At 37.4% G+C, this 24,130-nt stretch overlaps 1 protein-coding gene across 1 annotated transcript in view; it reads left to right on the forward strand.

The window, feature by feature from the left end:
- Positions 1-24,130, forward strand: part of LOC149806308 (laminin subunit alpha-2-like) — a 339,640-nt gene that overhangs the window by 80,846 nt on the left and 234,664 nt on the right. The window contains exons 9-14 of the mRNA XM_089951256.1: positions 3,517-3,635; positions 10,964-11,128; positions 11,863-12,018; positions 12,539-12,679; positions 22,281-22,487; positions 23,748-23,849. Of these exons, the coding sequence (XP_089807382.1) occupies positions 3,517-3,635; positions 10,964-11,128; positions 11,863-12,018; positions 12,539-12,679; positions 22,281-22,487; positions 23,748-23,849 (890 nt within the window). The remainder of the gene's footprint in view (positions 1-3,516; positions 3,636-10,963; positions 11,129-11,862; positions 12,019-12,538; positions 12,680-22,280; positions 22,488-23,747; positions 23,850-24,130) is intronic.

A 24,130-nucleotide genomic window follows, 5' to 3' on the forward strand; every position in this document is an offset into this window, starting at 1 on the left:
GATGGATTAAGATTATTTTCCTTGATCTTGGGTGGATTGAGAATGTTGGCAATATCCAGCAGTACATTATCAGACACTTTTGTATATTTACAAACATCAGCATGGATTTACGTCCAATTTTTTTCATAATTTCAGTCTTGGGAATATTGTTGTGATACATATGTCTGTTGTGATCAAACTTGGAATACAGGCTTCTATAATTAAGATGTGGGACAAGCTTGATAATAAGCGAGATTCTTGCATATGAAACAGTGGTTTTTTTATTGGATTCATTGACTTTATTACCACTATGGAGTCCATATTTTTTATCTGATTGTTTTACAAGCTTATGATGAAGAGGTCAGCCAGACTTCATGATGAGCAAGATCCTTTTGTATAAATGAATTGATAAGGCATGTGATTGGTTAGTAAAATCCTTTCGTATAAATGAATTGATAAGGCATGTGATTGGTTCAGCTTGTTCTGTTTCAATTTTGATACAGTAGGAAAACATTATCAAGATATCCAGTGAGTTTTTTTAATTGTAATTGTCACTATGAGCAAGACCATGAATATTAATCCAGTAATCATGCATCTGATTGGCTGAGCTTTTTATGAATCTAGAGAGAATTATTTTTTAAATGATTTTGATAAAACTTGGTAAATAAGATGATATCATTAAGATCTCAGATGAGAATGAGTGAGATACACACACATTAATCGATTATGCATCTGATTGGCTGAAATTGCCAACAGTCTTGTAATTCTGTTTTTGTGATACAGTAAGTTTCCATGGTAACAAAAGCCAGCATAGTTCAGTTGGTAGAGCATCAGATTTATTATTCGAGGGTCAAAGGTTACTTACCCACCCAAACTGGCTCGGGTCAGCTGCTTTGGTGTGCCCTTGGGATAGTCATTTAGCTCTTATTTGATCTACACGGCATAGCCAATAATGTGTTAAAAAGTGCCATTTCAATTACAGGGTTTTCATCATTTAAAAAAAAAAAAATATTTGACTTTTTTCTGATCAGAGGTTTTGATCAAACTTGCTAAATGTCCAATATCATTAAAATGAATTTGATCATGAGTAAAACCTATGTGTATTTAAGAAGTCATCTTATATCTGATTGGGATGAATTTGATCATGAGTAAAACCTATGTGTATTTAAGAGGTCATCTTTTATCTGATTGGATGAATTTGATCATGAGTAAAACCTATGTGTATTTAAGAGGTCATCTTATATCTGATTGGGATGAATTTGATCATGAGTAAAACCTATGTGTATTTAAGAGGTCATCTTGTATCTGATTGGGATGAATTTAATCATGAGTAAAACCTATGTGTATTTAAGAAGTCGTATCTGATTGGATGAATTTGATCATGAGTAAAACCTATGTGTATTTAAGAGGTCATCTTGTATCTGATTGGGATGAATTTGATCATGAGTAAAACCTATGTGTATTTAAGAGGTCATCTTATATCTGATTGGATGAATTTGATCATGAGTAAAACCTATGTGTATTTAAGAAGTCGTATCTGATTGGATGAATTTGATCATGAGTAAAACCTATGTGTATTTAAGAGGTCATCTTGTATCTGATTGGATGAATTGGTCACAAGTAAAACCTATGTGTATTTAAGAGGTCATCTTATATCTGATTGGGTGAGCTTTTTACCACAGGAGAGACAAATTTCCTTCCAAGTTTTAGCCCTACTTATCATAGACCAGACAATCTTCTCTGACGGTATTTTGTCTGTCATTTGTTGCTCATTATCTTCATCTATTGTCTGTCCATCCATTACAGATTTGTTATCACTACTCCTCTAAAAAAACTACTGGGACAATTGCTATGAAACTACACACACATTCATCCCATGGTCTAGTTGGTCCTAATGAAAATGGACATGCTTGGACATCCAGTATGGTCACACAGTGTACATCCTAAAAATATCATTAGTGCTACTTCTCCAGAATGGGTAGTCAATGAACATGAAGTTTTCACTAAAAGACTTCTAGTTAGTGCTAAATGAAAATGGTGCCAGTCTGTTCAATATGGCTGCCACAGCAGTCATCTTTAAAATCTTGTTTTCACTACTCCTCCTGAATAAAAAGTCTTATTGACATGGGGTTTTCATCAGAAGACTTCTTATGATATCTAATTTGTCATACATAAATATAGTGTCACTCGTTTATCCAGTATGGCTGCCACTGCTGCTTGAAAATCTTGTTATTGATTCTGCTGATTTTATGGCTTTATCAATATGGGGCTTTTAAAAAATGACTTCTTATGATGTCTAGTTGGTCATACATGTAAATGGTGCCAATTTGTCCGAATAGTGCCATCTTGAAAATCTTAATATTGTCATTTCTCCTAGATTCCTGCCAGGTCATATCAACATTGTGCTATCACCAGAATACTTTCTTTTTTGTCTAGTTTTGAAGATCTTGCTGTTGCTACTCCACTTAAATGGAAAGTCAGTTGACCTGGGGTTTTCATCAGAAGATTTCTTATGGTTTTGATTTGGTCATATATGAAATTGATGCAAAGTGGCCCTCAATGTGATTTTGGTGACATCTTGAAAATATAACACCCCCCAAATGGATGGCTATATCAACACTAAGTTTTCACAAGTTGATCCTAACTAGAAAAGGTGCCAATCATACATCCAGTATGGTTGCACCAATAGCTGTCTTGAAAATGTTTCTGTCACTACTCTTCCTGAATGGATGGTTATATTGACATAAGGTATGTTTCCGTCACTACTCTCCCTGAATAGGTGGTTATATTGACATAGGGTATGTTTCCATCACTACTCTTTCTGAATGGATGGTTATAGTGACATAGGGTATGTTTCCATCACTACTCTCCCTGAATGGATGGTTATAGTGACATAGGGTATGTTTCCGTCACTACTGTCCCTGAATGGATGGTTATAGTGACATAGGGTATGTTTCCGTCACTACTCTTCCTGAATGGATGGTTATATTGACATAGGGTATGTTTCCGTCACTACTGTCCCTGAATGGATGGTTATATTGACATAGGGTATGTTTCCGTCACTACTCTCCCTGAATGGATGGTTATATTGACATAATGTATGTTTCCGTCACTACTCTCCCTGAATGGATGGCTATATTGACATAGGGTATGTTTCTGTCACTACTCTCCCTGAAGGGATGGTTATATTGACAGGGTTTTGACAGAAAGATTTCTAATGATGCCTAGTTTGATATAAATGTAATTGGTCACATCCAGTATGTGCTCCACAGCAGCTAATTTCAAAATCTGAAGAATTTTGGAGATGGTTTCAACACTCAGCAGTTAAAGAGTTGGTGCTATCTTGAACTCCTGGAAATTTGTAGAGTGTCCAGTAGAGTATCAAGTAGAGTGTCAAGTAGAGTGTCTAGTAGAGTGTCTAGTAGAGTGTCAAGTAGAGTGTCAAGTAGAGTGTCTAGTAGAGTGTCAATATACTTTGTAGACTTATTTTCCTAAGTGGTTTAATTGAATTATTGTATATGGATCATCAATTTTCAGCCTGTAATTGCCATGGCCATGCTGATGTGTGTGAGTACAATGCCACAGTGGACACGCAGGGGCTGAGCCTCAATCTGCAGGGGGTGAGGTCAGGAGGTGGTGTCTGCCTCAACTGTAAGGTAAACTTCATTTCAGGCACTGTGAAGAGTATGGAAGATTTCTATTTTCCACATCATCATCATCATCATCATCATCATCATCACCATCATCACAGAGTCCCTCCAAGTGGACATTTTCTTATGACTCCCCTGATTGCAGGCTTACTGGTATTTATTTGTAAATCTGATTGGATTTACAGGCCATTAAAGACATTTTCAATTCTTGTTACACGTTTTTTAATTTTACATTGTGACTTTTGTGATGGAAATCATGTTAGCTTGATTAAACAGAAACCCTTGAAGTCGATACATTTTATTTGGTTTACATGTAGATACAGATAATCTGATTTAATTTTCATGCTCATAGCAATACATATATTAATTTATTTTCAAAACTTGTGTATTGTTCAGAAAAATATCTGAATTATTAGCATATTTTTTTAATGGCCTGAGCACACCATTTATCTTAGATAGGTTTTAAATGTACTTAATTGTCCTTCCAAGACATCCCTTGCGAAAAATTACAGTGCTCTGTATGTTTGTTTATAAGGTAGACTAGCTTCTCACAGTGTAGACCTTAATCATCTTATTTGCAGATCAGGTCAGAGTATGGTTTGAACTACCCCAAGTATTCTATTTACTGGCAGATCAGGTCAGGGTATGGTTTGAACTACCCCGAGTATTCTATTTACTGGCAGATCAGGTCAGAGTATGGTTTGAACTACCCCGAGTATTCTATTTACTGGCAGATCAGGTCAGAGTATGGTTTGAACTACCCCAAGTATTCTATTTACTGGCAGATCAGGTCAGAGTATGGTTTGAACTACCCCGAGTATTCTATTTACTGGCAGATCAGGTCAGAGTATGGTTTGAACTACCCCGAGTATTCTATTTACTGGCAGATCAGGTCAGAATATGGTTTGAACTACCCCAAGTATTCTATTTACTGGCAGATCAGGTCAGAGTATGGTTTGAACTACCCCAAGTATTCTATTTACTGGCAGATCAGGTCAGAGTATGGTTTGAACTACCCCAAGTATTCTATTTACTGGCAGATCAGGTCAGAGTATGGTTTGAACTACCCCAAGTATTCTATTTACTGGCAGATCAGGTCAGAGTATGGTTTAAACTACCCCAAGTATTCTATTTACTGGCAGATCAGGTCAGAGTATGGTTTGAACTACCCCAAGTATTCTGTTTACTGGCAGATCAGGTCAGAGTATGGTTTGAACTACCCCAAGTATTCTGTTTACTGGCAGAGCAGGGTAGAGTATGCTGTGTACTACCCTAAGTATGCTAATCACTGGTATATCAGGGTAGAGTATGCTGTGTACTACCCTAAGTATGCTAATCACTGGTATATCAGGGTAGAGTATGCTGTGTACTACCCTAAGTATGCTAATCACTGGTATATCAGGGTAGAGTATGCTGTGTACTACCCTAAGTATGCTATTTACTGGTATATCAGGGTAGAGTATGCTGTGTACTATACTAAGTGTGCTATTTACTGATAGATCAGGGTAGAATATGCTGTGTACTACCCTAAGTATGCTATTTACTGATAGATCAGGGTAGAATATACTGCCCATTGTCAGATCAGAATAGAAATTGCATTTTACTGCTGGATCAAAGTAGAATATGTGTGTTGTTTGCTGACAGATCAGGGTAGAGTGTTCTGTTTACTGGCAGCTCAAGGTGGAGTATGTTGTTTACTGGCAGATCAAGGTGAAGCATGCTGTTTTCTATCCTGATTCTGCTATTCACTGGTAAATCAGAGTAGGGCATACTGTTCACTGGCAGATTAGGGTAGAGTAGGCTTTTCATTGGATGATCTGAGTGGAATATTGTGTTCATTGGCATATCAAGCTAGAGATTGCTTTTTACTGGCAGATCAGGGTAGAGTATGTATGCTTTCACTGAAGGATCAGGGTAGAGTTTTCTGTGTACAGGTAGATCAGGGTAGAGTATGTATGCTTTCACTGAAGAATTAGGGCAGAGTTTTCTGTGTACAGGTAGATCTGGGTAGAGATTGGTTTTTTCTGGTGGATCGGGATAACTTGTACTGATTGATCACAGATCAGGATAGAATGTTCTGTTTATCGGCAGATCAAGATGGAGTATGCTGTTCACTGGCAGATCAGGGTAGACTATGCTCTTCACCGGAAATCATAAATATAGTGAACATAGTAGACCCAATCTGGCAGCACATTATTTGAGGGTTGATCTGGGTCTGTGCCAATCATAGTTGGGTTTGCAGTATTCATTGTTAAAAATGGTAATGTCATATAAAGGATATTATATGGAAATAGCAGTATTTGCTGGTGGTATAGGAGAAATCTTTTTGCTTCAGACTTGGAGGCATTATTTTTATCCTCAGGTAAATACCATGTGGCATAAATTTTTCAGTATCTGTCTAGGTCATGACTCGTAGTTCAGTTTAATATGCAAATACACAGTTAGGTAGGTACATATATGGAGAAGGGGACCCAGAAGTCTCATGGCTACTGCAGGACATTTTTTCCAAAAATTTATATGGAGAACAGATATTGGTAAATGTAATATAAAATTAAAAAGAGGCATAATGAGTTGTTACAGATATATGGTTTTGATATTTAATAACTAAATATGCCAGGCACTGTGTCACTTTTTATTCCAGACTAAATTTTGCTTCAGTTTTTATATTTTCCTCCTATACTTTATTTGTTTTATCTCAAAGTATTTCATTATACAAAAGAGACATTTTTCTTATTAGAAAACAAAATGGTAAAATTTCATCCAGGAACTGTATTTTATGTCGCTGTTATTTTTAAGAATTGATTATTAATTACAACAGACAGTTACTACGTCTAAAATACATAACACCTAACTGACATCCACTTCTAGTCACATCTGACAGTCACGATTTATTTGCTTTTGTCCTCAAACAAATGTTGGAGAATGGTAGCCAAGGTTATTTGCTGCTAGTTTTATCTTTCCTTAGTTTGGACATTGGCTACTTATATTTTGTTGTAAAGGACTGATATGTACTCAAATACTGCCACACAATACACTTATAATTACTTGGTACAAAGGTCTGATATGTACTTAAATACTGCCACACAATACACTTATAATTACAAGGTACAATAAAGGTCTGATGTGTACTCAAATACTGCCACACACTACACTTATAATTACATGGTACAATAAAGACCTGATGTGTACTCAAATACTGCCACACAGTACTTATAATTACATGGTACAATAAAGATCTGATGTGTACTCAAATACTGCCACACAGTACACTTATAATTACATGGTACAATAAAGGTCTGATGTGTACTCAAATACTGCCACACAGTACACTTATAATTACATGATACAATAAAGGTCTGATATGTACTCAAATACTGCCACACAGTACACTTATAATTACATGGTACAATAAAGGTCTGATGTGTACTCAAATACTGCCACACAGTACACTTATAATTACATGATACAATAAAGGTCTGATATGTACTCAAATACTGCCACACAGTACACTTATAATTACATGGTACAATAAAATTCTGATGTGTACTCAAATACTGCCACACAGTACACTTATAATTACATGGTACAATAAAGGTCTGATGTGTACTCAAATACTGCCACACCATACACTTATATTTACATGGTACAATAAAAGTTTCATATGTACTCAAATAGTGCCACACAGTACACTTATAATTACATGGTACAATAAAGGTCTGATGTGTACTCAAATACTGCCACACATTACACTTATAATTAAATGGTACAATAAAAGTTTCATATGTACTCAAATACTGCCACACAATACACTTATAATTACATGGTACAATAATGGTCTGATATGTACTCAAATACTGCCACACCATACACTTATATTTACATGGTACAATAAAAGTTTCATACGTACTCAAATACTGCCACACAATACACTTATAATTACATGGTACAATAAAGGTCTGATATGTACTCAAATACTGTCACACAATACACTTATAATTACATGGTACAATAAAGGTCTGATATGTACTCAAATACTGCTACACAATACACTTATAATTACATGGTACAATAAAGGACTGATATGTACTCAAATAGTGCCACACAATACACTTATAATTACATAGTACAATAAAGGTCTGATATGTACTCAAATACTGCCACACACTACACTTATAATTACATGGTACAATAAAGACCTGATGTGTACTCAAATACTGCCACACAGTACTTATAATTACATGGTACAATAAAGATCTGATGTGTACTCAAATACTGCCACACAGTACACTTATAATTACATGGTACAATAAAGGTCTGATGTGTACTCAAATACTGCCACACAGTACACTTATAATTACATGGTACAATAAAGGTCTGATATGTACTCAAATACTGCCACACCATACACTTATATTTACATGGTACAATAAAGATCTGATATGTACTCAAATACTTCCACACAATACACTTATAATTACATGGTACAATAAAGGTCTGATATGTACTCAAATACTGCCACACACTACACTTATAATTACATGGTACAATAAAAATCTGATGTGTACTCAAATACTGCCACACCATACACTTATATTTACATGGTACAATAAAGGTCTGATATGTACTCAAATACTGCCACACAATACACTTATAATTACATGGTACAATAAAGGTCTGATATGTACTCAAATACTGCCACACAATACACTTATAATTACATGGTACAATAAAGGTCTGATATGTACTCAAATACTGCTACACAGTACACTTATAATTACATGGTACAATAAAGGTCTGATGTGTACTCAAATACTGCCACACAGTACACTTTTACTTACATGGTACAATAAAGGTCTGATATGTACTCAAATACTGCCAACAATACATTATAATTACTTGGTACAAAAGTATGATATGTACTTAAATACTGCCACACAATACACTTATAATTACATGGTACAATAAAGGTCTGATGTGTACTCAAATAGTGCCACACAATACACTTATAATTACATGGTACAATAAAGGTCTGATATGTACTCAAATACTGCCACACAATACACTTATAATTACATGGTACAATAAAGGTCTGATATGTACTCAAATACTGCCAACAATACATTATAATTACTTGGTACAAAAGTATGATATGTACTTAAATACTGCCACACAATACACTTATAATTGCATGGTACAATAAAGGTCTGATGTGTACTCAAATACTGCCACACAGTACACTTATAATTACATGGTACAATAAAGGTCTGATGTGTACTCAAATACTGCCACACAATACACTTATAATTACATGGTACAATAAAGGTCTGATATGTACTCAAATACTGCCACACCATACACTTATATTTACATGGTACAATAAAGATCTGATATGTACTCAAATACTTCCACACAATACACTTATAATTACATGGTACAATAAAGGTCTGATATGTACTCAAATACTGCCACACACTACACTTATAATTACATGGTACAATAAAAATCTGATGTGTACTCAAATACTGCCACACCATACACTTATATTTACATGGTACAATAAAGGTCTGATATGTACTCAAATACTGCCACACAATACACTTATAATTACATGGTACAATAAAGGTCTGATATGTACTCAAATACTGCCACACAATACACTTATAATTACATGGTACAATAAAGGTCTGATATGTACTCAAATACTGCTACACAGTACACTTATAATTACATGGTACAATAAAGGACTGATATGTACTCAAATACTGCCACACAATACACTTATAATTACATGGTACAATAAAGGTCTGATATGTACTCAAATACTGCCACACAGTACACTTATAATTACATGGTACAATAAAGATCTGATGTGTACTCAAATGCTGCCACACAATACACTTATAATTACATGGTACAATAAAGGTCTGATATGTACTCAAATACTGCCACACAATACACTTATAATTACATGGTACAATAAAGGTCTGATATGTACTCAAATACTGCTACACAGTACACTTATAATTACAAGGTACAATAAAGGTCTGATGTGTACTCAAATACTGCCACACACTACACTTATAATTACATGGTACAATAAAGACCTGATGTGTACTCAAATACTGCCACACAATACACTTATAATTACATGGTACAATAAAGGACGGATATGTACTCAAATACTGCCACAATACACTTATAATTACATGGTACAATAAAGGTCTGATATGTACTGAAATACTGCCACACAATACACTTATAATTACATGGTACAATAAAAGTCTGATATGTACTCAAATACTGCCACAAAATACACTTTTACTTACATGGTACAATAAAAGTCTGATATGTACTCAAATACTGCCACACAATACACTTTTAATTACATGGTACAAAGGGCTGATATAATGTCAATATGACATTGTGACTATTACTGACTTATAGTGTATTTGGTAAGTCCATGAGATAAGTTTATACATACCTGCTGTATTGTGATTTATGGACATGTAGTATTCAAACAGTTGGGGAAACATAGTAATCAATTAAGTACATGGGGTTATATTGGGCACCATGTGTCCATTGCCTGAAATGCTGAGTTACTAACAAGTTGTTTGATGTCATTTGTCAGCTATGCCCTTGAAGCTCATGTAAATGGTAGTTTCAATAATCTTGGACCACAGGTTCTTAGTGTTGAAAATGTTAAGAATAATTTCAAATTCCACTTCAATTCTTTACGTGGATTTACTTCTGTAAAAACTGATTTGTTGGAACTTGTTGCATTTTTGTACAAATGCATTATGGATTTGACAATATCGATCGATCTGCCCAAAATGGATTGATAATATCGATCGACCTGACCAATATGGATTGATAATATCGATCGACCTGACCAATATGGATTGATAATATTGATTGATCTGCCCAATATTCCTGATTTCGAATATGACTATACTGCTTTGGTGGTTTTCCTGTTCTAGGTGCAAAAAATTGACTCATTTATAGAGGTTGCAAAATAATTTCATTTATAAAAAAAACAAAATCGATTCATTTATAGAAGATACAAAATTGACTCATTTATAGAAAGTACAAAATTGACTAATTTCTAGAAAATACAAAATCTTCTCATTTATAGAAAATACAAAATTGACTCATTTATAGAAAATACAAAATCGACTAATTTCTTGAAAATACAAAATTGACTAATTTCTAGAAAATTCAAAATCGACTAATTTCTAGAAAATACAAAATCACCTAATTTAGAGAAATAATCTTAAGATCAGCTTATATCCTTTAAGCACAAATTTTGAATTTCAAATTGTTTCCCATATTTGTAGGCCTTTACAACAGGTGTAAACTGTGAGCGATGTCTGCCAGGGTACTACAGACCCCTGGGGGTATTACCTACAGATTCGTACCCATGTCGTCAGTGCACATGCTCTTTATCTGTTGGAAATACAGGCATTTGTGTAGAGGATGATAGTCATCTGGCTGAAGGATTGGTAAGCTGTTAAAGTTATCTCCCTTTGTATCAAAGAGAAAATGAGGAACCATATCTGTGACACATATGATAAATTCTTATATTTAAAATGCTCAAATAGTTTGCTGTATTTTTTCTAGTGTTAATAAAATTCATGTGCACATTTTATTGTCATGTATTTGACAATTTTAGTTGTCAGTCTCAGCTTGAATGGTTTGCATAAATAAATGGGTCGATACAAAGACTTGTTTTCACAAGAATGAAAAGTTACATGAGGAAATTCTTATTCTGATTCTAGGCCTATGGAAATCAGGAAAGTTTTTGTTGTAAAATTAAAAAGATTCATATTGTATGTAATCCGTAAGAATGTAAATATTTTTAAAAAAATTCATACCTTATTGTGCATTTTTGGTTGTACAACTTATGGATGGTTTATAAGATTTTTCTTTAAATATTGTAATGCACATATACTTTGAAATAGACAAAAAAATCACAGAAAACATGCAAAGTAGATCACATTTAAAATGGACTTTGCAGAAACATAAAGAGTGAATGTAAATGCTATGTTGTTTTGCATGTAGTTTAAGTTACAAAATAAGTATTAAATTTTGAGGCTGATTAACTTGAACTTGTTAACATTATCCAGTCATATGTGGCATGATACTTTGTCTACTTCTGAATTTTTTATAAAACAAGTATTTTTTTTACGTCGGTATAGTTTTAGATTAGTACACAATAAGATTTTTTTAATTTCAGAGACCAGGAGATTGTGTGTGCAGAGAGGGGTACAGTGGACCCAGATGTGACCAGTGTTCTGCAGGGTACCACAAATACCCCAGCTGTATGCCCTGCCCGTGTAAATTTGCAGGTAGTCTGGACCCCAGTGTGTGTGAGGGAAGATGTGTCTGTAAGGTAGGTACTATATAAAGTGGCTTAATGTGTTTACTAATTTAGAACATTTACAAGGGATATATCTGATCTGTGTGTGGCATTTGAAGGATATTGACAGGGTCATTTCTTTTAGAGATAAAAATATTTTCATGATTTTGGTCCATGCCAGTCACAAGTATCACTGTATTCTGAGTTCTAAATATGTTTTTTTCTTCCGAGTGTAGCTGCTGTTCCAAACACCCAAGGGACCAACCACTTTTGTTTTCTGGTATTGAAGCCTATGAATTTTTTTGAAAATAAATTTACGACCCTTAAATAGTTTTAAAAAAAGTTTTTTCACTCAGATTTTTAGAAAACAAAAACTAATATCAATCATTGGATCTTGAATAAGAAAAAAATATCATGGTTAAGGGGAAATCACATCCACCCCCAACCTGATAATTAAATGGCCCAAAAATGTTGCCTAGAATTTGGTATTTGAGAAATGTAAACATTTGCTTTACCTGAATGAAAACTATATAAATATATTTACTTCTTGTAGAAAAATGTGGAAGGAGAGAGGTGTGACTGTTGCCGACCTGGATTTTACAACCTGCAGGCAGAAAATCCTGATGGCTGCATGCCATGTTTTTGTTTTGGCATCTCTGCTACATGTCAGAGTGCCAACCTGGGGATCATTGGGGTAAGATGACCTCTTGGTCTGATACGGCATCTTTTCCATTTTGTCCTCTCACACTGACCAGAGAAATTCTTTTCTTATCAAAAAGGCAAACCTTGACTTCGTTAAAATGTTTACTTTTGTCCAGATAGCAAAGCAAATTTTGGTTTATGGATTAATGATGTCTGACCATCTATTTGTCATTATATTCATTCATCCATCCATCTTCAGTCTGGCATCAGAACTCGGGTTAAAGTTTGTGTTAAAGTTATTTTCTCAGAGGCTGTTGCTGGTAGAGTCATATATGTTGATATTAGACAAGTTGGTTGGAGTACTACAAGTTAGTGAAAATTAGGTCACTGACATATTTCACAGTACAGTGATTTCGGTTGACCTTTGCATTTAGTTCATTTCTCAGTGATTCAGTTTGTATTTAATTGCATAATGATGAGTGTACTAGAGACATTGATGAAAACCAGGTCATTGGAACTTATTTTATGGTTCAGTGATCTATTTTTACCTTTGGGTGAAACTCACTTTCTCGAAGTTAGGGTACAAGAATTTAATGTTTCTTCCATAAAAATATGAAGAGTAAAAAAAAAAAAACCCAGTAAGGCCACCAAGGTGTCATCTTGAAAATATTGTTATTGCTGTTCGTTCTGAATGGATGGTTATATTGACATGGAATTGTGACTTTCTTAACCCTTTACCTCATAGAGAGTATGGTCTTTTAGCCCTTTGATATACATGTAGCAAAGTTACCTTGTGCAGTGCACTATAAATAGAACACCTGTTACCTATTTGACTCCATACACATAGGCCTGCCTGTTAGCTGTTAAGCAGTGTAGTATATATTATGTTTAACATAAATTTTAACCATTTTACATTTTTGGTACACATATACAATGTGTAGAAGGATTTGAGAGTAAAATACGGTCGTTATAGCAGTATAATTATTTTTCATGGAAGAATTTTTTGTATGCTTTAAAATCTTGAGAGAACTTGTTCACAGTTAAGTCAGTGAAGCCACATGGTGAACTGTAGCTGCCATTTCTCATACCATCACTAAATCATCTGAGTTTGATATTTTATGAAAACTAATTACTGCCTACATCAATATCAGAGCTTTTACTTAAGTTATTGAAGCTTTCATAGTTGTGATTCCAATCGTGAAAACTCAAGTACTGAATGAAATCTGCGGCCTCCATTTTGGAGAGTGGACAATACGACCCAGTTACTTTAAATAGCAGATTTTGACCAGATCTTAAACTGCAACCACATGATCTGATGTGATGGTCATTCACACGAATGAATATAGCATCTAATGGGGGCTTTTCCCCAAAGAGCGCTACAAAAACCTGCTCAAAATGACTGATGTTTTGCAGCAGGTGTCGAAAGGCGCTTCCATGAGAATGGTGTAGAGACGTCAAAAGGCACTTCCATGAGAATGGAGTAGAGGTGTCAAAAGGCACTTCCATGAGAATGGAGTAGAGGTGTCAAAAGACACTTCCATGAGAATGGAGTAGAGGTGTCAAAAGGTACTTCCATCAGGTAGGTCTAGTTGGTGCTAAATGAACATGGTTCTTGTTCTTGGCATCCATCCATCTACGGGAGACGATGGCATAGCTCCAAAGTAAGCTTTTGTTTATCCTTCTTTCTAGCTCTTTTTTCAGCTTGCTTTATTTTTCTCTCTTCCTCTGCGTTTTGAACTCTCTGCCTGACAGCTAGACGCCAGCTGGAACGGTTGTTTGCACAGCTATCCCAGTCATTGACATTGATGTTTGCCATCTTCATATCCTTCTTGCAAACATCTTTGTAGCGCAGATGTGGTCATCCAGTTGGTCGTGCACCTTCTGCTAACTCCCCATATAACAGGTCTTTGGGAATGCGCCTTGGGTCCATTCTCTTGACATGACCAAGCCAGTGAAGGTGCGTCTCGCTGAGAATGGAGAACATGCTGTTCATGTTGGCACGTTCTAGAACCTCAGTGTTGGGTACTTTGTCCTGCCACTGGATGTGCAGAATGTGCCGCAGACATCTCAGGTGGAAGCTGTTGAGTTTCCTCTCATGTCTTGCATAGGTTGTCCATGTTTTGCAGCTGTGGAGAAGTGAGCTGAGCACACAGGCTTGGTAGACACACAGTTTGGTCTTCTCAGTGAGGTTGGGGTTGTTCCAGACTCTCTGGTTAAGTCTGGCCATCACTGCTGCTGCCTTGGCAATCCTCAGAATCAGTGGAGAGTGAGCTGGAGATGTTAGACCCGAGGTATGTGAATTCTCGACAACTTCCAAGTTGTACCCATCGATGGTGACAGAGGGAGGGGAGTCTTCCTCCTGCGCCATGACGTTCGTTTTCTTCAAACTGATGGTCAGTCCAAATTCCTTACAAGCATGGGAGAGGCGGCATACCAACTGCTAAGTCCATCTTCCGTGTGTGATGTCAAGGCTGCATCGTCGGCGAAGAGCAATTCATGGATGAGTACCTCTGTGACTTTACTCTTAGCACGGTATGGATGTACACTCCCTTGCTGCAGTCCTTGAATGCGTACTGGAGCAGCATGGAGAAGAAGATGGCAAAGAGTGTCGGCGCAAGGACACAGCCTTGTTTGACTTCGCTGATGACTGGGAATGCTTCAGATGTTGCGCCATTGAAGCACACTGTGCTGTGCATGTTCTCGTGGAATGACATGATGACAGCAAGGAGACGTGGGGGGCAGCCAATCTTCTGCAGGAGTCTGAAGAGTCTACTCCGACTAACCAGGTCAAATGCCTTCGTCAGGTCTATGAAGGCAATGTAGAGGGGCATCTGCTGCTCACGACACTGCTCCTCCTGCAGCTGACGTAGTGAGAAGATCATGTCTACAGTTGACCTGCCAGCTCGAAATCCACACTGGGACTCTGGGTAGACACAGGAGGCTAGGATCTGCAAGCACGCCAAGGCAACATGGGTGAAAACCTTTCCAACGATGCTGAGGAGGGAGATGCCCCGGTAGTTGTTGCAGTCGCTACGGTCTCCTTTGCTCTTGTACAAAGTGACAATGTTGGCATCATGCATGTCCTGTGGGATGTATCCCTGTTGCCAGCAAAGGCAGAGGAGTATGTGTAGGGGCTGGAGCAGTGCTGGTTTTCTGCTCTTGAGGACTTCAGGAGGAATGCCATCGCTTCCAGGAGCCTTCCCACAGGCAAGGCAATTGATGGCTTTTCTGAGCTCTTCCAGGGTGGGCTGTGTGTCTAGCTCCTCCATGACAGGCAGGTCTGGAATGGCGTCCAGGGCAGTTCCGGTGACATTGTTTTGGGTTGCATATAGCTCGAGATAGTGCTCAACCCATTGCTGCAGTTGTTTCCCCTGGTCTGTGATGACTTTGCCCGTCTTGGACTTGAGGGGGGTGGTCTTGTAGCTGGGGGGGCCTGTCGCCTTTTTGATACCCTCGTACATTCCTCTTGTATCCCCGGTATCGGCAGCTTTCTGTATCCTGTTGCAAAGGTTCAGCCAGTAGGTGTTGGCACAGCGGCGGGCGGTCTTCTGGGCGTTGTTCCTTGCAATCCTGAGGGCTTGTAGTGTTCTGGGACTAGATGCAGCCTTGTATGCCAGGAGGGCTTTCCTCTTTGCCTCAGTCACAGGCTCCATCTCCTCCCAGTTTGCCTCATACCAGTTAACATTCTTTCGCTCCCTCTTCCCGTAAACTGTGATGGCTGAATTGTACACAGTCACAGATATGGGACCACTTGGAGTCAATGGTGTCATCACTTGTCACTTTGGTGAGGGCTTCCTTTAGTTTGCTGATGAACTGCTGTGTTTTCATTGGGTTGCTTGCACAGCAGGTGTTGATGCATGGGTGATCCTTCTTCTTGGCATGGTGCAGCTTCTTGGGTAATATTTGCACCTTGCTGGCCACGAGGGAATGGTCCGTGTTGCAATCAGCACTGTGGTAGCTGCGGGTGAGGAGGACACTGGCCAGTTCTGCATGCCTGGTGATGACAAGGTCTAGCTGGTGCTAATAGCATGAACATGGGTGTCTCCATGACAACTGGTGGATCTCCTTGCATTTGAAGAAAGTGTTGGTCACACATAGGCTGTGGGAGCAGCACATCTCCAGCAGTCACTGACCATTCTCGTTGATCTTGCCCCTTCCGTAAAAGCCGAGACAGGTGAACCAGGCCTCATGGTCAGCTCCCACTCTAGCATTGAAGTCTCCTAGTAAGTAAAGGCTTTCATTGTTGGGGATACTGCATATTGCCAGATCCAGAGCCTCATAAAACTTGTCTTTCTCCTCGTGGGTGGAGCAGAGGGTTGGGGCGTACACGCTGAAGATGTTGACCGGGCCTAAGGATGTTGACAGCCGGAGGGCAAGGATTCTCTCAGTACCTGATGATGGAGGTTCAGTGAAGGCGATTAGCATGTTCTTTACGGCAAAGCCTACACCATGCTGCCTAGGTTCATCCGAGGGCTTCCCTGCGAAAAGAATGTGTAATTGACTTCCCTGATGGTACCGCTGTCAGCCAGTCAGGTCTCCTGGAGGCAGGCAATGTCGATGTTCAGTCGGAAGAGTTCTCTGTCAATGATGGCAGTCTTTTGTGCATCGTCGATCTGCTGTAGGTCAGCAGTCAATCCAGGACACATGGTCCTGATGTTCCAGGTTGCAAAACGAAGAGTTGGAGTCTTCTTATTTCTTTTTTTAGTCTTTCCTGGTGCGGAGTTTTGTGGCCTACTTGTCGAGATGGTTCTCTAAGCTCCATGCACCCAGTGAAGCAGGCAGGCCATGGCGGGCAGCACCTTACTGACTGGGGGCTGCCCAGCTTGAGGCGGGCGGTAGCTGTCCAGTGAGACCTGGTGATCTCTCCCACCGTCAGAAGTAACCCCTGGCGCCAAGCTCTACGCCAATCGAGCTTTGACTTAGAACCGGTAAACTGCTACTTCTCGTGTTGTGCCGACACTGTACGATGATGCTGGAGTGGCCTTTCCAGTGGAGCTATCAAGCCTGGGCAGGGTGGTATGGAGAATCAGCTGTTGTCCATGCAGCAGATCCCTCCTCTCCATGCACCTGGTGGGCCCAAGGGAACGACGAATGCCAATACAGCTTGGCACCAACGGCATCGCAGGAGCTGCTGGAATGAAGTTGAAGTCAATGTCAGACCGCCTTAGGGACTCTGTCTCTGGATTTTCTGTTGGGGTTTACTCCCTTAGCCTTTCCCATGAGTGGGTATAGCCACAAGGCAGCAGAGGTTTGGAATTGGAGTTTTCCTTCTCCTAGATGAGCTACCATCCAAGGTTTACGAGTCCCGTCTACCCAAAGCAACTGGTCTTAAGGCGCCAGTGGCCCACCTTCACCCCATCTCCTGTTAGTGGAAAACGTGGTCTGCCAGACTTCAAATCTAAGCCACTTGCGAAGGCCAGGATCTGGATTTTAGTTGACAGAGGCAATCAGAGACGCGAGCCGTATGGGGCATTTTTGGAGGATTGGGGTGCTTGTCTCCCACTCCCACCCTGGGCAATGTCAACCTTAGACCACATGATCTGATGTAATGGTCATTCACACGAATGAATATATTCACTACTCCTCCAGAACGAATGGTCATATCAACAGAGTTTTCATTAAAAGATGTCTTATGATGTCTTGTTGGTCCTAAATGAAAATGGTGTCAATCTGATGTTATTATGGCCCCCAAATCAGCTATCTTGAAAATATTGCTTTTGCTACTCCTCCTTTATGGATGGTCATATGAAGATGGGGTTTGTACTAAATGACTTCATATGATGTCTATTTGACCCTAAGTAAAATTCGTGCAGGTCTGATGTCCAATATGGCCACCATGCCAGTCATCTTAAAATCTTGTTATAAAAACTCCGAAACAAAAAGCCATAGTGTGTCGTGATGCTTTCACCAAAATACTTTGTATCATGTCCAGTTGGTTTCAAATGTACATGGTGCCAATCTAACATTGTTGGCCACGATGACAGCCATCATGAAAATTTTATATTCTTATCCTTGTGAATGGATGGTCATATCAACATGGATGTTTTCATAAAAAAGACTTCTTGTGGTGTCTCGTTGGTCCTAAATGAAAATGGTGCCAATCTGACATCCAATATTTGCATCACAGCAGTTAATTTAAAAATCTTGTTATCACTGAAGAATTTTGTTTCTTTAAGTTTACATTTTGTCTTTTTAATTGATGAAACATCATACATTCATGTCAACACCAAGTTCTGTATGAGGATTGGAGCTCAACATATTTGATTCACTGTAGAATCTGCATAAATGATTCCTTCCTCATCATGGATTTCCGTAGAAAGACTTATTGGAGGTGTAAGTCTGGTTCCCACAGAAAGACTTTTTGGAGGTGTAAGTATGATTCCAATAGCAAGACTTTTTGGAGGTGTAAGTATGATTCCCACAGAAATATCTTTTAGAGGTTTAAGTCTGATTTGCACAGAAAGACTTTTTGGAGGTGTAAGTCTGATTCCCACAGAAAGACTTTTGGAGGTGTAAGTCTGATTCCCGCAGAAAGTCTTTTTGGAGGTGCAAGTCTGGTTCCCACAGAAAGCCTTTTTGGAGATGTAAGTATGATTCGCACAGAAAGACTTTTTGGATGTGCAAGTCTGATTCCCACAGAAAGACTTTTTGGAGGTGTAAGTCTGATTCCCACAGAAAGACGTTTCAGAGGTGTAAGTCTGATTCCCTCAGAAAGACTTTTTGGAGGTGTAAGTCTGATTTGCACGGAAAGACTTTTTGGAGGTGTAAGTCTGATTCCCACAGAAAGACTTTTTGGAGGTGTAAGTCTGATTCCCACAGAAAGACTTTTGGAGGTGTAAGTCTGATTCCCTCAGAAAGACTTTTTGGAGGTGTAAGTCTGATTTGCACGGAAAGACTTTTTGGAGGTGTAAGTCTGATTCCCACAGAAAGACTTTTTGGAGGTGTAAGTCTGATTCCCACAGAAAGACTTTTGGAGGTGTAAGTCTGATTCCCACAGAAAGACTTTTTGGAGGTGTAAGTCTGGTTCCCACAGAAAATCTTTTTGGAGGTGTAAGTATGATTCGCACAGAAAGATTCTTTGGATGTGCAAGTCTGATTCCCACAGAAAGACTTTTTGGAGGTGTAAGTCTGATTCACCAGATTAGGCTTAAACTATGTTTGTCTGAGAGTGTTAGCTTGATAGTTAATTTTAAGGTAAAAATAAGCAGAGATATGATAATTGAATATGGAGGGGGAATGGAATCATGTTTGCACTTCAGATGCAAATTTTATTGTATAAATAACCTTTCTTAATCTTTGATTTTTTCTTTCTTTTTTGACACATCAAGGTTTGTTAGTTAAGTTTTGTGGTTAGGTTATTTTATCAGCCACTATTATTCATTGCATCACATAAGTTGGTATTTAGATGTTATGTTGAGTACCATTCATCGTTCAATGAAAATTTGATCACCATGACCTGTATTGGACAATCCAGTGGTTTTAATTAAGCTTTTTGTTAGCTTATTTTTTCAGTAACTATTACCCATTGAGTCAATGACCGTTCCGATGGCCTAGTGGTTAGAGTGTCCGCCTCGGATGCGGGAGGTCGTGGGTTTGATCCCCGGCCGAGTCATACCAAAGACTTACAAAAACGGTACTAACAGCTGCCTCGCTTGGCGTTCAGCATTAAGAGGTTAGTGTTAGGACTGGTCGGTCCGGTGTCAGGATAACGTGACTGGGTGGGACATCATGCTACATGTCTGCGGCATGATGCCCCAGTGCTAGACATCACTATAAACTGCCACATTGCAGACATCATAGCGATATGACTGAAAAATTGTTAAAGCTACGTTAAAAATCCAAATCACATCACATCACACCATTGAGTCAAATAACTTGATGTGTAATTGCATCATGATGAGTCCTACAACCAATAGTGAAAACTAGGTCACTCTGATTGATTTTTTATGGTTTTAAGTAGATTTTACTTAATTGTTTATTTTCTTCTCTCTGTTGCATATTTGAAGACCTAGTGTTGTAACACTCAGATTGTTATGGTAATTGTAAAACTTGTTTCTTTTGGCAGTTTTAAACAACTCAATTTTGCATGGTTACAGTTTTAGTATTGGGGACCTGCTCATAAAAATCAGGAAATTTATACCATGCAGAAATGTCTCTATGTATATTATATCTCACTCTTCTAAGTGATTGACAATTGACTTATGTTTACAGACAGCTGCATGTTTTTACAGGCAGCCACACTTTAACACAGTTAATATAATGAAGAAATGTTGTAGTAAGTTTTAAGCTGTGATTGTTGTCTTCTCTACATCAGCTTATGGTAAGGCGACACTATAACATTCTTATCATAGGAATAAGTTGAAAAACTTTGACTTTCTAAAAAAGACTCTTACAGTTATAGCGATATATCTAAGTTTTAAATGATGAATATTGAGCTAGATGTCTGAAAAATAGATTTTTGTAAAATGATTTGCTGATGAAAATAACACTTGACAACATTTCATCATGAATGAAATACCTGCACTTTTAGTATTACTTTTACTACAACTTTTTAATAAAAACAAAATGAATTATTCAGTTTTAGTAGCCTGAGTCGGCTGTTTACATTGTTGTTAATGATGGCACATTGTGTCATTATGATGTAATAGCAGTGATGAGGGCAGTTCAGAATGGCAACTATTTACATCCAAAGTCCTTTTCCAGCATGTTAGAATAAATGTAGAAGATATACATATTGTTTTGCATTGTTGAGGCACAAGGTGCACATATGTCACCTTTGGTCTCAGTGTGAAGATTATTTATCAGATATTGCACTTTAACAGATATTGACATGGTAACAGCTATTGACAATGTAACAGATCTTGACAATGTGACAGATATTGCACTGTAACAGATATTGACATGGTAACAGCTATTGACAATGTAACAGATCTTGACACTGTGACAGATATTGCACTGTAACAGATATTGACATGGTAACAGCTATTGACAATGTAACAGATCTTGACAGTGTTACAGATATTGCATTGTAACAGCTATTGACAATGTAACAGATCTTGACAATGTGACAGATATTGGCCTGTAACAGATATTGACATAGTAACATACATTAGCCTGTAACAGATATTAATAATGTGACAGGTAATGGTGTGTAACAGATATTGAAATAGTGACCAATATTGGCATCTAACAGATATTGATATTGTAACATATTCTGGTACTGTAACAAATACTAACATGGTGACAGATTGGCTCAGTAAGAGATATTGACCATGTAACACTGACACTGTAACATATATTGACACTGTATCATATTGGCAACATAACATTTTGGCACTTTAACATATTGGTGTACTAACAGATAATGGCAATGTAACAAATATTGGCAATGTGACAGACACTGGTACTGTAACAAATATTGGCAATGTAACAGACACTGGTACTGTAACAGATATTGGCAGTCTAATATATGTTGGCTCTGTTTGCAGACAAGATATGTGTTGTTTTGAAACTTCTCATTTTCAGTAATGGATATATGAGATATAACTTCAGTTTGGAGGCTGAAAATCACAAAGTTGTTGAAGGGCACTAAATTTATTTTTTAATATGGCATCATTTTGGTAATAAATAATTTCTTTCTTATATGTCTGTAGATTTCTGATATGAGGGGAAGCATGGATGGCTGGACAATCACCACATTGCAAGGAAATGGATTCACATTTTTCCCAACCAGTCTCAGTGGTTGGTTGCAATATGAAACTGTCCCATCTCGTGCTCAGAACACACTCAACACAGATCGTTTACTGGAGGATGAGGTCGTGTACTACTGGCAGTCTCCCCTAAAATATCATGGCAGCAGGGTAATAGCAAATTATTTACACCCTAGCTGATATTACTTATTACTAATTTCATATAGCTTATTAGATAGTAAAGCAGGCTTATGTTTGAGGTTGAGGTAGGCTGGGGGTGGGCAGGTTGGGGAAAAAATTAGTGTAATGAAAACTGCACATTCCCATAACAATTAAATTCCATACTATTTAAATTAATAATTGTGTAAGAATGTTATGCATTTTACCCTAGTGAATACATTGTTTATATTATTCAGCAGTCGCCTCTTTGAACACAAAAGTATTGGTAAGAATCTATACACATCTATTCATGATAAGATTTGAATGTATAGTAAGGGCTCAACATTGTTATAATTGAGGGCAAAACACTTATGATTGAGGGCAAACCACTTAATAATTGAGAGCAAAACCTTGTTATAATTGGGCAAAACATTGTTATAATTGAAGGAAAAACACTGTTAAAAATGAGGGCCAAACACTGTTAAAAATGAAGGCAAAACATTGTTATAATTGAGGGCAAAACACTTATAACTGAGACAAAACACTTGTAATTGAGGACAAAACCTTATTATAATTAAGGGCAAAACACTTATAATTGAGGGCAAAACATTGTTATAATTGAGGGCAAAACATTGTTAAAAATGAGGGCAAAACCTTATTATAATTAAAGGTAAAACACTTTTAAATGAGGGCAAAACCTTATTATACTGAGGGCAAAACACTTATAATTGAGCAGCTTTTTTCTGAAGTAGATTTAATATATAAGTCAGGTTAATATAAAATGTTACGGTATTATGAAGCTTAGCCTGACAGGTAACTTATTTGCTAAGAAATCTTTTATTTAAAATATCCAGATAATTTTAATTCTCTAAAATGCATTAAGGTTTTTTAAGTATTTGTATGATTTTAAAATCTTGACTTAACAGGTGTATTGAAATGCAATAAGATTGTTTACAAGAAATTAGTAAACATTAGAAAGCCGAAGGTTGTATTTACCCCTTAGTTGTAGTATATAATTTATATTGTTCTAGTTTGAATGCCTAAAGGATACCATATACTCACAAATAAGTCAAATTTTCTGTGAATTGCATCGATACACATCTTCTGGTGCAGTATGCAATAAGCTTATCAGGGTCTATATTGTTTGCAGTTGGATCTGATTTATATGGAAAAAATTCAGAGTACTTGATTTTAGATATTGGCAGTAAAAAAAGGAATAATTAGAGAACCAAAATCATTGAATGTAGTCAGATTTGGCAATTACATTTCCAGCTTACATCATATGGAGGGAAGCTGCATTTCACACTGAAGTTTACGATAGATGAAAGAGCCCCCTATCGACAGCATCTGGCAGCAGCTGACTTAATTCTTCAGGTTTGCTGCATTTTTAATAATTAACAGCATTTAATTCAGTTGCAGTTGGAATACTGTGTTAAAGTAATGTTTTTCAAAACTTTTCAATAATTGTTAGATTATAAAGATATACAGATGGCATTGATTAATTACCTCTATGGATAAATATTGATAAAAATGTATCGCCATGACACTGAGGACTATATTTGCAAAATCTGTAAATGTAATGAGTAATTTTGCCATGTCGGTAAATTAGGACTTAAGTTGTAAGAAAATGTGACTTTTTAATTAGATGTCAAGTT

The sequence above is a fragment of the Sinohyriopsis cumingii genome, chromosome 1 (assembly GCF_028554795.1).
Source record: "Sinohyriopsis cumingii isolate HCF-2022 chromosome 1, ASM2855479v2, whole genome shotgun sequence".
NCBI classification, from domain to species: domain Eukaryota; kingdom Metazoa; phylum Mollusca; class Bivalvia; order Unionida; family Unionidae; genus Sinohyriopsis; species Sinohyriopsis cumingii.